The sequence below is a fragment of the Rana temporaria genome, chromosome 5 (genome assembly GCF_905171775.1).
Source record: "Rana temporaria chromosome 5, aRanTem1.1, whole genome shotgun sequence".
Classification (NCBI taxonomy): domain Eukaryota; kingdom Metazoa; phylum Chordata; class Amphibia; order Anura; family Ranidae; genus Rana; species Rana temporaria.
In genome coordinates this window covers 267,114,937-267,128,800 of record NC_053493.1, presented here as the reverse complement: position 1 = coordinate 267,128,800, position 13,864 = coordinate 267,114,937, and the positions used below count along the sequence as shown (strand labels likewise).

At 42.0% G+C, this 13,864-nt stretch overlaps 1 protein-coding gene across 1 annotated transcript in view; it reads right to left on the bottom strand.

Annotated features, from left to right (window-relative positions):
• Window positions 1-13,864, bottom strand: part of SCGN (secretagogin, EF-hand calcium binding protein) — a 107,465-nt gene that overhangs the window by 55,410 nt on the left and 38,191 nt on the right. The window contains exon 5 of the mRNA XM_040353825.1: window positions 5,929-5,985. Coding sequence (XP_040209759.1) covers window positions 5,929-5,985 — 57 coding nt within the window. The remainder of the gene's footprint in view (window positions 1-5,928; window positions 5,986-13,864) is intronic.

Here is a 13,864-nt window from a genome sequence, read left to right as displayed (position 1 = left end):
AGGAGGCCTTAAAATCCGTACACTAGCAGTTAAATGGGTTGCATTTAGCAGTACTGCCTATGGAATACGTCAGCAGGGATAAAAAAAAACTCTGCACAAAAAGCATCGCCTCCACAGCATAAATACTCTCCTCCACTGTCTTTTCAGCATAAAGGGGGAGTGGTTAGGGGGTGGTGTACAAGTGCAAACACTCTGCAGCCATGAATGGTACTCTCGTGTGCTGTATGTGTCTTACACTATATGTGTACCTGAATAAGGGTTTGCTTGCACAGCCAAGATACTCTGCAGCCTGCCAACTCAGCCAGGGACAGTTGCCAGTGGCTGGAACATTAAACTTAGAAAATTAGAGTCCCTAATCTCTTACTGCCTCCTGCATCCCACTGATGAAATGATGGGGCCCAGGGAAATGTTATTTGTTTATTTGAAAGCCTAGGAGCAGGTCAAGCAAGAAAACTGCCTGCATACTATAATGTAACATATAATTCTCCAGGCCCCCCATTAAACTGATGGGGTCCAGGCTCCCTACAGGAGGACCAGTGGTATCCCCTTATCAGTGGGCCCTGCATTTGACTCTGTATGAGGTAGGAAAAGAGAAGGGAGAAAAGGATGCCAGACCATTTGTGTAAATTCTGGAGCCGGTTTTGGATTCTGCAGTGTTCCCATCCCAAATTCCAGATCTTATTACTAAGGAAATGCTGAGGAGATTTTGGAGTTGTGGAGGGAACTAAGCCTAAAGTTCTGCACAGCAGGTCATCATCAAAAATATTCAAGATAAAACTTTATTTTAATGCTCTTCTTTTAATTGAGAAAAGGTGTTTTTTGTAATTATTATTACTTTTGCAGTATTAAATTGAAGGGGTTACTTGCTTGTGGTGCATGTGTATAATTGTGGTGAGGGAATCTGTCAAGGTATTTGGAGCAGCAAAAAAAATGGATTTTTATAACAGCTTACTTGTAAAATCCTTTTCTTGGAGTACATCACGGGACACAGAGAAGCATAGTAATTACTATGTGGGTTATAGAGTCTACCTTCAGGTGATGGACACTAGCACGCCCTTAAGGCAGGAAGTTCCCTCCCCTATATAACCCCTTCCATTCCGGGAGTACCTCAGTTTTGTAGCAAGCAATAAGTGCCCCAATTACCCCATCAAGAGGGGCGGGAGCTCTGTGTCCCGTGATGTACTCCAAGAAAATGATTTTACAGGTAAGCTGTTATAAAAATCCTATTTTCTTTCTCTTACATCACGGGACACAGAGAAACATAGTAATTACTATGTGGGACGTCCCAAAGCAATGCTAATGAGGGGAGGGAGACCCCAAAAATAAGCCGGGCGCCATCAGACATGAGGAATCAAACTGCAGCCTGCAGCACACTGTTTTCCACCCGCATTAAACCGCCCGGGAGGCTGTCGGAACTGCCTGGCAGTGGAAGTGCTAGGAATAGAAGGGGAAGACTTTTTAAAGGAGGGGGTACCCCTAAACCCTTTCTTCACTGGTAACAGTGTGCTTTGGCCACTGGAAATTTTCTGAATATCGCTATCCAGATCTTCCCCAAATAGATGCTCCCCGTGGAAAGGAAACCCTGCCAGCAGTTTCTTACAAGGGGTTTCAGCTGACCAGTTTTTCAACCAGAGTCATCTGCGCATATGAACTAAAGAGAGTGTGAGACGGGAGGACTGTTGTATGGAGTCCTTGATAGCATCTACCACAAAGCATAATGCCTTGGGAAAGTCAGCCAATTTCCGAGCCTGTTGAGCCAGGATATCCTTCAAGACCACCTTTAACCACTTCCATACCGGGCACATATACCCCCCTCCTGACCAGGTGAAATTTCAGCTTCCGGCACTGCGTCGCTTTAACTGACAATTGCGCGGTCGTGCGACGTGGCTCCCAAACAAAATTGGTGTCCTTTTTTCCCCACAAATAGAGCTTTCTTTTGGTGGTATTTGATCACCTCTGCGGTTTTTATTTTTTGCGCTATAAAACAAAAAAAGCAACAATTTTGAAAAAAAATTCAATATTTTTTACTTGTTGCTATAATAAATAGCCACATTTTTTTTTTCCAAAATTTTTTTCTCAGTTTAGGTCGATACGTATTCTTCTACATATTTTTGGTAAAAAAAAAAAAATAATAAAAAAAAAAAATCGCAATAAGCGCTTACAAAATATGGGACAGAATTATTATTATTATTATTATTTTTTTTATTTTTGTTTTTTTTACTAGTAATGGCGGCGATCTGCGTTTTTTTTATTGGGACTGCGACATTATGGCGGACACATCAGACACTTTTGACACATTTTTGGCGCCATTCACATTTATACTGCGATCAGTGCTATAAATATGCACTAATTACTGTATAAATGTGACTGGCATTGAAGGGGTTAACACTAGGGGGTGAGGAAGGGGTTAAATGTGTAGCCTGGGTGTGTTCTAACTGTGGGGGGAGGGGGGTGACTGGGGGAGGTAACCGATCTGTGTCCCTATGTACAAGAGACACAGATCGGTCTCCTCTGTCCCCTGACAGGACGTGGAGCTCTGTGTTTACACACAGAGCTCCACGTCCCTGCTCTGTCACTGCTGATCGTGGGTGCCTGGCGGACATCGCGACCGCCAGGCACGCGCATCGGCATCTCGGGACGCGCCGGGCGCTCGCGCGCCCCCCAGTGGCCGGAGGAATCCAGGACGTCAATTGACGTCCTGTTGAGTTTCCAGAGCCACTGTGAAGCCGTCATTTTACATGCGGCCGGTATTCAAGTGGTTAACTGGTATTTTAAGGCTTGGCAAATACCAATAGCCACTACCGCAGGTTGGGCTACCCCTCTGGCTGTAGCGAACAAGGTTTTCAACAGGGTCTCTAATCTCTTGTCTGTGGGTCTTTGAACATTTGAACGTTGTCCACCGGACAGGTCAAAGTCTTGTTTACACAGGATATAGCTGCGTCCACCGTGGGGATACCCCACTTCTTAGTGAACTTCTCCTCCATGGGGTATAAAACCGAAAACTTTTTAGGAGGAAGAAAAGATCTATCCGGATGTTCCCAATCCTTATAGATAAGACCTTCCAGTAGGGGATGAACTGGGAAGGAATAGTTAGCTTGAGGAGCTTTTAAAGAGCCTAAGGAAGAGACTGAACTCGATGCTGGCTCTAAAAGAGGCAACTTGAAGGCCGAACGGACCATCTCAGTGAGGGACTGCACCAACAGTTTTTCTGACTGAGACGCCGAAAATGGTTTCCCCAGGGTAGAATCCTCAGAGTCTGAGACCTCTGTCCGACCCTCTGCCTGATCCCCTGAGGGTAAATCAACCTCTTCTGAGGATAGTTGTTCCACCATGAGGAACTCTGAAGAGGGAGAGGGGGATCTTGTGCGCTTTTCTCTTGCGAGAGAGGACGCAATCAAGGTCGCCATCTGCCCTTGTCCTGCCCAGGCAGGACAAGGGCAGATGAGGCACCTGGCAGCCCTGATGGTTCACCCTGGGCCTCCTCTAATTTATCAGGAGAGGAAATAGACACAGGAGCATGCCCGAGATTCTCCGAGCCTGATGGCGATCCCTTAGATTTTTCGTACTTCTAGTCCCTGAGCCTTTAGCCACAATAAAGCCGAGGTACTCACAAAAGTTGCATCCACTTGCGGACCTATAGACCAGCACTGACGCTGCTATTTGATGGTCAGCAAGATGCAGAGCCCAATATGCGCCTTAAGCAAATGTCACTGTCCACCATCCGGTAGTATAATACTGAAAACATGTGCACCAATACTCTCTGTGTCCACCGTCAGCCAGGATGGGTGAGGTGGACTGAGCTTTTATGGACTAGGTGCAAGTCACCTGACCTGCTCTGTCCTGCAATCTCTAGCCTCATAGAGAAACGCTGATGCGCCCGTGCACAAGGTTTTGAGCTACCGCAGCTACCATGTGAGGACCAGGTAAGACAATTTGTAGCCAAAACTTTTGGACAACTTTTCTCTGCTATTACCTGCACAGGAGGGGCTAAACAACTGAGCATAGATACCCCTCCTCCCCACAGCATTACCAGGACAAGTACTAGGAGAGGCACAGACAGACAGCTTAGGCAAAGCAAAATGGCTCAAAAAGAGGGAAACTTTCAGAACCAAGGGCCAGATCCACAGCCAGCCGCCGTAACTTAAAAATTCCCATTTAAGTTACACTGGCTTAAAATTTCTACCTAAGTGCCCGATCCACAAAGCACTTACCTAGACATTTTCGGCTGTGTAACTTAAATCCGTCCGGCGTAAGGCGTTCCCAATTCAAATGGGGCGAGTCCCATTTAAATTAGGCGCACTCCCGCACCGGACGTACTGCGCATGCTCGTGACGTCATTTTCCCGACGTGCATAGCGCAAAATTACGTTACGCCGAGCTTCGTGAATCGCGCCGGGTCAAAAAAATTGCGTCGGGAAAAAAAAAAGATACGGCGGGAAAAAAATAAATAAAAATAAAAATAACAGCGTCGCGGGTAAGAAGGGTCTGCTTTTACAAGGTGTAAACAGTTTACACTTTGTAAAAGCAGCCCTAATTTTACACATGCAACTTAATACTCTCACTTACCTTCCTCTCCTCTCGCCCTCTGTCTTTTCCTCCCCCTTAGCTTAGTTTACACTTGCTGCAAAACAAGGCTTCAGACATGCTTTGTTAAAGCTTTCTGAACGCCAGTCAAATCTCATGTCACTAAATAAAATGGCTAGCTTACAGTCCTGTTTACACCTGCTTTTGCTTGGTGCTTCAATGAGGCTTTGGTGGGGCTTTTGTGGAGCTTCGATGGAGCTTCGTGAGACTTTGTGGGGCTTTGGTGAGGCTTCGGTGGGGCTTCCGTTGGGGTTCGACTTCTATGGAGGCTTTGAAGACACTTTGAAGAACCACTGAAGCTACATGGGGTATCATTTTTGAAGAAAAGCAAAAGCAGGTGTAAGCCCAGGTTCACACTGGGCTGCAGGAGTGAAGCCGAACTCACACAATTTCACTCCCACTGGCAGTCCCGATTTCGAACACGATTACAGAGACATCTGTGCAGGTTTCTACTTTTTGAAATCTGTGCAGAAACAACTTTTTGAAATCGCTGCAGCGTCGGAGATGTGGCGTTGCACCGATTAGAACGGTGTCATTGCCGGCAAATGCCGCCGGTTTGACATGCGATTTTACATGTCAAATCGCATGTTAAAACGCAGCAGTGTAACCCGGGCTCAATAGGAGTGTAAGTTAACCATTTTATTTAGTGACAGGAGCTTTGACTAGCGTTCAGAGAGCTTTAACAAAGCCTGTCCGAAGCCTTGTTGAAGCCGAAGCAAGTGTAAATGAGCCTTTACACTCTATCTTTCTCCCCTTCCCCCCCCTCTCTCTCTCTCTATCTACCATTACCATCATTGACCAAAGTGCACTACACAGGCTGAAGAACTTGATTTTGCACTGCATCCCACAGTGCAGGAGGTATTTCATGATCCATCCATGCGTACATTTTTGGCAGATTACCATTATGTGTATAGTTAACAATTATAGATGGTTTATACTACCCTACGGTTGATCTTGCACACAGACCCACTGCATTCAGAAAATGCCCCTGTAAAGACATTTTTCTTTGTTTTGTATCTGAAAAGCTATTATAACTTTGTAGTATGTGGCACAGGTTCACTTCAGTATTCAACATAAAATGTTACAGCACCTCAGATGACCTCAGTTTTGGCTTTTTACCATTTATCATGCCTTATATAAGGTCACTTTCTTTAGGACATGGGAAGAGCCTCAGCGCACTATGAATTTAAACTATAAAGAATTTCTTTAAAACTGAGAATAAGTAGGATAGTTTAGATGTAATGAGTACCAAAACAAACAAATTCTACTATTAAACACTTAATCTGAATTATTAATTTTTTAAAGTTCAGTAACACTTTCAGCAATAAAAAAAGGTAAACATTACCCTAAGTTCCACTGCAGAGATAAATCCACTGCTGTCCTCATCATATTTCCGCCAAATCTGAAAATAAAAATGAAACTGTATAATTAAAAAATTTGATAACATATGAAGTCCTCTAACACACATAGAGGTCTATTTATAAGGGGTTTTACACCTGATTCTCATAGCTTCCTCCCTAGACTCTCACATTTTTCTAATTGGATTCAGTTGAAATAATGTGACAATCTTGGGGGAAAGTTGTGTGAAAACATGTATAAATAGGCCCAAAAATGCAATGTATATATGGATCACCCAAAACCAGATACATTAAGTTGACAGCATGATATACATGTTTACTCACTAAAGTTAGTCTCAATTATTGTTAAGGGTTGGAGAGATACATTGTTAAATGCAGTCTGTGTTGCTCATAAAATCTAAATATGTTCTTCCTTTTATTGTCCATGCTCCATGCACCTACTGTTATTTGTCACATTTAAACAAGTATTTACACCTGAGTGTGAGCTTTTGAAAGCGATTTTGGAGCATTTTTTATATACACTTTTTAGCTTTTTTTCAGGCATATTTAGGCTTCAGTGTTTTTCTGCAAGCCAATGGAAAACTAGTTACCAGGAGGATGAGATGGCTATTTCGGTTAATTTCAAGCATTTTTCAGACCTTCCCATTGAAGTCTGTGGGGCCTAAAATGCCCAAGAATCAAGCTACAGGCCCCTGAGCAATCATATGTGAACAGACACAATTTAAAAGATTAGGATTTTAGTTGTTGAGCATTTTGGGGCTTTGAGCTCCAAACTACAAATTACACAGGTGTGAATAGAGTCTTACTTCTGGAATGCCTGCTATGCCCTATTTGCACAGTGCTTAAAAGTTCAGGCTCAAAGGAAACACTTGTATGTTTTTAAAATATATATTTACTCTGCCAAAGTTTTAGGCAGGTGTGAAGAAATGCTGTATCAATTTACAAAATGCAAAGCGGATGAACAAAATGAACAGAATCGAAAAATCATATCAATATTTGGGTGTGACTATCCTTTAGCTTTAAACCAGCATCAATTCTTACACTTGCACACTTTGTACACCTGAAGAACGGTTGATGATGGATACCCCTCAAGCCACAATCCTGAATAGGGGTGAAAGAGGTGTGTCACTGCCGGCTGACGCGTTTCAAGGCAACAGAGGCCTCTTCATCAGAGCTCAGCAGTTCTGCTGAGCTCTGATGAAGAGGCCTCTGTTGCCTTGAAACGCGTCAGCCGGCAGCGACACACCTCTTTCACCCCTATTCAGGATTGTGGCTTGAGGGGTATCCATCATCAACCGTTGTTGACAAGCCTTTTATACTATCTCGTTTGTGAGTAGTTCTATTTTACCTTATCTATTTATTAAATTGTCAAACGGTAATACACTAGGCTGGTGCGCCTTTCTTTTTCTTTTCTTCGTTTTCTGCTAGGATGTTCCCCGTCCCTGAAGGGCAGCAAGGCCTTTGTTACCAGTTTTGATATTTGTGGAAAATCCCATGCGGAAAATAGATTAACTGTCAGACTATCCACCCGTGCGCAGGAGCTTGTGTGTCTTTTTGTGTATCACTTTGTACACCTGCCCTAAGTCAGGGATTTGTAGGATTAGAGTCAGGGATATGATTAACCAATTATACCAAGCAGGGGCTATTGATCATCAATTTCATTTGTAGGTTGAAACAGTCATTAACTGAAACAGAAACAGCTATGGAGGAGCCTTAAAACGGTGAGGAACAGCCAAACTCTGCCACTAAGGTGATGTTGTAGAAGACAGTATGTCACAGGTCATAAACCACAGCAAGACTGAGCAGAGCAACAAGACACAAGGTAATTATATTGCATTATCAAGGTCTTTACTTGACAAAGATTTCAAAGCAGTTGGGGGTTTCAAATTGTGCTGTTAAAGTTCTTTTGAAGAAGCACAAAGAAACAAGCAAAGTTAAGGATGTAGATGCAGTGGTTGGCAAAGAAAACATAATGCAGCACATAAAGACACGTCTTACTTCCCTTGGACATCAAAAATGGGGGAAACCAGTGGGACCCAGATACACCCATCTACTGTCCAGAGAAGTCTTTATTTGCAGCCAAAAAGCCACACCTCCGACGTGGAAGCAAGGCTAAATGACTCAACTATGCAGGAAAACATAGGAACTAGGTTGCAGAAAAATGGCAGCAGGTGCTCTGGACTGATGAGTCAAAAATTTTAATATTTGGCTGTAGCAGGAGGCAGTGTGTTCTCCAAAGGGCTGGAGAGTGGTACAACAATGGTTGCCTACAGATAACAGAGAAACATAGTGGAGGTTCCGAGCTTGTTTGGAGCAACATTTCTGCAAATGGAGTTGGAGAGCTGGTCAGGATCAATGGTATCCTCAATGCTGAGAAATATAGACAGATACTTATCCGTCATGCCATACCATCAGGGAGGTGTGTGATAAGCCCCAAATTTATTCTGCAACAGGATAACAACCCCAAACATACAGCCAATGTCATTAAGAACTATCTTAAGCATAAAGAAGAACAAGGAGCCCTAAAAGTGATGGGTTGGCCCCCACAGAGCTCTGATATTAACATCAGCAAGTCTGGGATTACATAAGGAGACAGAAGGATTTGAGGCAGCCTAGATTCACAGAAGATCTATGGTAAGTTCTGCAAGATGTTTGGAACAACCTACCTGCCAAGTTCCTTCCAAAACTGTGTGCAAATGTACCTAGAAGAATTGAAGCTGTTTGGAAGGCAAAGGGCGGTCACATTAAGTATTGATTCGATATGGATTTCTCTACTATTCATTTACTTTACATTTTGTTAATTGATACAAATAAACTATTAACACTTCTAATTCTGAAAGCATTCTTAATTGATAGCATGTTTTCCACACTTGCCTAAAATGTTTGCACATACTGTATACACAAACATATATTTATATATATATTTGTTACTTGCAATTAACTCTAAAATGTCCAATTAAATTTACCCAAGACAGTGTAAGGTTTTATCTCCCCCACTTCTTGTCTCAATGTCTTAATTAGTTAAAATAAAGTCAATTATAAGGCACAACACAATATACTGAATAATTAATTTAAAGAGGATTGTGAATAGCAAAATGAGCACAATATTATGATCTAGGGAGTAGGTTCAAATTTACCGGCACAGAGCAAACACAATAGATACTAATATTTCACATTCACCTAATTAAAAAAAAGAGAAATATATTTTTTACATATTTATCTTTTAGTCCTTGCCATAATACAGATATAATACATATAATACAAATATTTAAAAAACCTTGATACATTCATTCACATATAAAAGAGACACTCACCGTAAGAGTCAATATAGATTTATTTTAAAGAGGAAGGATGCCACATACATAGTCATGGTGATACAGTTATACTAACTCATTTCCCTCCATATCACTGTAGCTTAATCATAGAATAAGCACATAAACAAAAGGCAGTCCTTATATCCAGATCTAATACTCACAAATGTATCTAATAAACTGCCACTACAGTCTTTAAAACAGCAGAAAGCTGATTATACCATCCTACATCCTAAAAGATGTCCTTGGTATTGTCAAACATATACCAAAACCTGCCAGCTAAATAAATCCAAAATAAAGCCATCATATTTATTGATAGCAAATCATAATACAATAATTCACCCTAAAAGCACATATGAGCACAAAATAAGAAAATGATGACTGATGGTTACAAATCTATCTTGTTACAAAGAGTGCGAAAAGCTTCATAAAGTTAGTATGTGAATATGGTAGAAAAAATACTGCGCTCATCCAACAAAGTAAAAAACAGAAAGCAACTATACGTGTTATATGACACTAAAAACAGAAATGGATACAAAAAAAGCTGCGCTAAACCAAGTGACTAAACAAAGATCCCGCTTAGAGGGAAAGATTAATAAATGCAGTATTGACACTAATGACATAATCAATAAGTGTAAATATTGTTAAACCTAGAAATGTGATAATCTCGGTAAAGAAAAAAAATCTTTTGTAAACTAAATGAACAAAAGTGCTAAAGCATAAATTGAAAAAATGAGTGAACCTAACAGCCCAATGACACGTGAGCAGTATAAACAAAGTCCAAATGTGAAGTCCAAAGGATTAAAGGAGTTGTAAAGGAAACATTTTTTTTTGCTGAAATGACTGTTTACAGGGTATAGAGACATATAGCCAGATTCAGGTACATCGGCGCATCTTTGTGCAGGCGTAACGCATCTCATATGCGCTACGCCGACGTAACATTGAGAGGCAAGCTGAGTATTCACAAAGCACTCTCTCCCATATTTGCGCCGGTGTAGCGTAAATTGGCCGGCGTAAGCCCGCCTAATTCAAAGTAGGGAGGTAGTGGGCGTGATCTATTAAAATGAAGCGTGACCCCATGTAAATGAATGGCCAAACGAATGGCGCATGCTCAGAATTACGTCGAATTTACTCCCTAAGATACGCCGGCTCAATGCCTACGACGTAAACGTAACCTACGCCCAGCCCCATTCACCTATGACTTACGTAAACGACGTAAAATACGACGTCTGTTCTGTCGTCCATACCCTAACATGTCTTACACCTGCTTTAGGTGGAATAACTTTACGCCGGACGTACGCCTTACGTAAACGGCATAGATTACAGCGACAGGCGTAAGTACGTTCGTGAATCGGCGTATCTAGGTCATTTACATATTCAACGCGTAAATCAATGGAAGCGCCCCTTGCGGCCAGCGTAAATATGCGCCCAAGATACGACGGCGTAGGAGACTTACGTCGGTCGGATCAAGCCAAAATTCAGGCGTATCTTGTATTGAAAATTAGGTGCACAGATACGACGGCGTATCCGAGAACTTACGCGGCGTATCAGAAGTTACGTCGGCGTAAGTCGCACATGAATCTGGGCCATAATAGTTAACTGATTCCTTTTAAAAACGATTAAAAATAGATAAAATTCAATCATATAATGTACCTCCTAGTTTCAGTTTCGTTTTTGCATCTAGCTTAGTTTTTGCATGTTATTTGATGCCTCTGTGCTGGACAGACCCATAGAGCAGTATTGGTTTGGAAAACAAAACTAGAATCTCCCAGTACTGTGGTCATCAGGAAACAGACAACCAGGAAGTGTCCAGAACAGAGCAGAATTACAGCAACATCAGAGCAAAAACGAACAATGAGGACATGAAACCAGGACTGCAGTCAGGTAAAGGAAGCTATTTAGCTAAAACAAATAATTCCTTTAGTGACCCTTTAACTGCAATGTGAAGTCCAAAGGATTAACTGCAAAATCCACAAAATAACAGTAACATCTTTGAACTGAGCAGGTTCAGTGAAAATCCCAAAATCCAGAAAAACCGTGTAGATAGGAAAGCCACCACCTAAGATAATACTGTCTCTTACCAGCTGGATTGATCTCTGTTTTAAGGAGATCAAAAATGCATGAGACAGAAACCTCTCAACGACTATCCACCAGGGGGGTCCACTTTGGTGATTTTCACAAGCAGGATAAACCATGAAAGAGAAGGACTCGCATAGTATAAAATCCCAGAAGATTTATTGTAAAAGATATAAAAATACACACTTACAATCTTCCAATTGTTAAAGAGCATAAAGATAAGATTGAGCCGGCCGGCTCCTCGATGTGCCTACCCGTGTCTTCCGGGTAGAGCTGGTGTCGCGGTGACGTCAGAACGTCGCCTGCCCAACGTTTCGTCGCAATAGGACGTGGTCACAATAACAAACACTACTTGCCTCGCTGTGAGTCCCAAAAGACCGGACCGGCGCCATTTTGGTTAAGGAATCACATAGGGGCAAAGGAAGAAAAAGCATGTGTCTTATATGGGCTGGATGTGAAATCCAAAACGAAGAGACAATATATAATAAAACAATACAGCGGTGGTAAACACGCCGTAAAAATGTATTTATTAAAGAAGTAATAACAACTTCTCTCATCTATAGCTCTATACTGCATAGACGGAAAATCGCTAAATAAATGCACCAAAGTTGACCCTGCTCATAACAGACCATGATCAATCAATGGTAGCAAATATGCACTAAAAGCCACATGTCAAAATGATTGACACATTCTACTAAAAATGGAAAATTAAATTTAAAAAGGGGGAAAATGTTGATTAAAGATCGAAAATCAAAATACACAGGATTTCAAATGGGGAGCACAACTACTGATGATAGGTACACCCTAAAAAAGTGACCCAAGCAATATGGTCAGAATCCAATCACCCGGGACTCACATCAAGTTCACAGGAAGGATATGATTATAGAAAAATACCAATCCCTATAGGAACTAAATAGTAAGAATCTATGCAAAAAGAAGGAGGGACTACCTATTAGGTCAGTATTACGAACCAAAAACAGTTTGTCCAAAAAGATTTAAATTAATTAAATGACCAAAAGCGAAAAGGGTACCCATTAGCCTATGAATTGTCGATGAAACAGTTAATGTCAACATCAATATTTAGGCCAAAAGGAGTGTAACTCTTAAGCTTATGTACCCACGACATTTCAAGTTGTGATATGCCCCTGACAAGATCACTACCCCTCCAGTGGGAGGTGAACCAAGAAAAACAGTATTGGTTGCATCACTCTTATGAACAGCCAAATAATGTTTGGAAACTGAATGCTTCATGTAACCTCGTCTAATGTTGTTTATATGTTCATTAAGGCGCACCTGGAGTGGGCGCTTGGTCCTGCCCACATATTGCAGGCCACAAGGGCACTGCAACATGTAGACAACCCCTACTGTAGAGCAGGTAATGAATGGCTCAATAGTGTGACTCTTAGAAGTGCATCTAGATGTAACACTCGTGGTTCTTCTGGCAGTGCATCCATTCAAGCCTGGCATCTCCTGCACTGATAATAACCAGTCAAGCCAGAAAGAAACATAGATTTGATAGCCGGAGGGTTAAGGATGTTGGGGGCTAACTTGTCCCTCAAAGAGGGAACCCCTCTAAAAACCACTTGAGGCTTCTCTGGTAAGATGCCAGCAAGAATCCCATCATTCCTTAGAACATGCCAGTGTTTGTTCAAAATATTCTTGACACTGGCATGTTGACAGGAATAGCCTGTAATGAAGGGACTCCTAAAAGAATTGTCTCTGCCTCTACCTGTCTTCTCCTCCAACAGACCTGTCCTATCATTTTTAGGCACCAAGTCCAGAGTGTTAGACAAAGAGTTAATGGAGTAACCCTTCTCAACAAATCTCTGTGTAAGGGTCTGAGCCTGTTTCAAGAAAGTTGTACAGTACTTAAGTACAGTTCCGCTTAAGTCTCAAAGGGTACCGACTTCATCCATGAAGCATGATGGCAGCTATCACTCGGTATAAATAAGTTGCGGTCAGTATTTAAAAAAAAAGTGGAAGTGATGAATTCTTCATTCCCCACAGAGATATTTAGGTCAAGAAAATTAATGGTTACCTGACTGGCCTCATAACTCAAATGAATGCCTCTATTGTTATCATTAAGGAAGTTCATGAATTGCCCAAGTTCTCCCTCACTGCCACTTCACAGGAGGAGGATGTCGTTGATGTACCGCCCCCAGAACTCCACCTGGGGGTCTGGTTTGAACACAGACGACATCCTCCTCCCATTTGGCCATGAACAGGCTTGCCAAACTAGGGGCATACTTAGCCCCCATAGCGATGCCCCTGTCCTGCCTGTAAAAACAACCGTCAAACAAAAAAAAGTTATGGGTTGTCGCAAATTCAAGCAGTTCCATGATGTAATCCATCTGACTGGACGGAAGGCCAGAGTCCCTACTTAGATAATACGAAACCGCCATTAAACGGAAGACCATTAAACTGAAAAGATCTAAAAGCGCTAGACGTTTGTCTACTTCCAATCAGTGCCCAACTGCCCACTGCCCAGGCAGCGCCAGCAATACTGTACATCATCAATAATATCAGATTCAGTGTG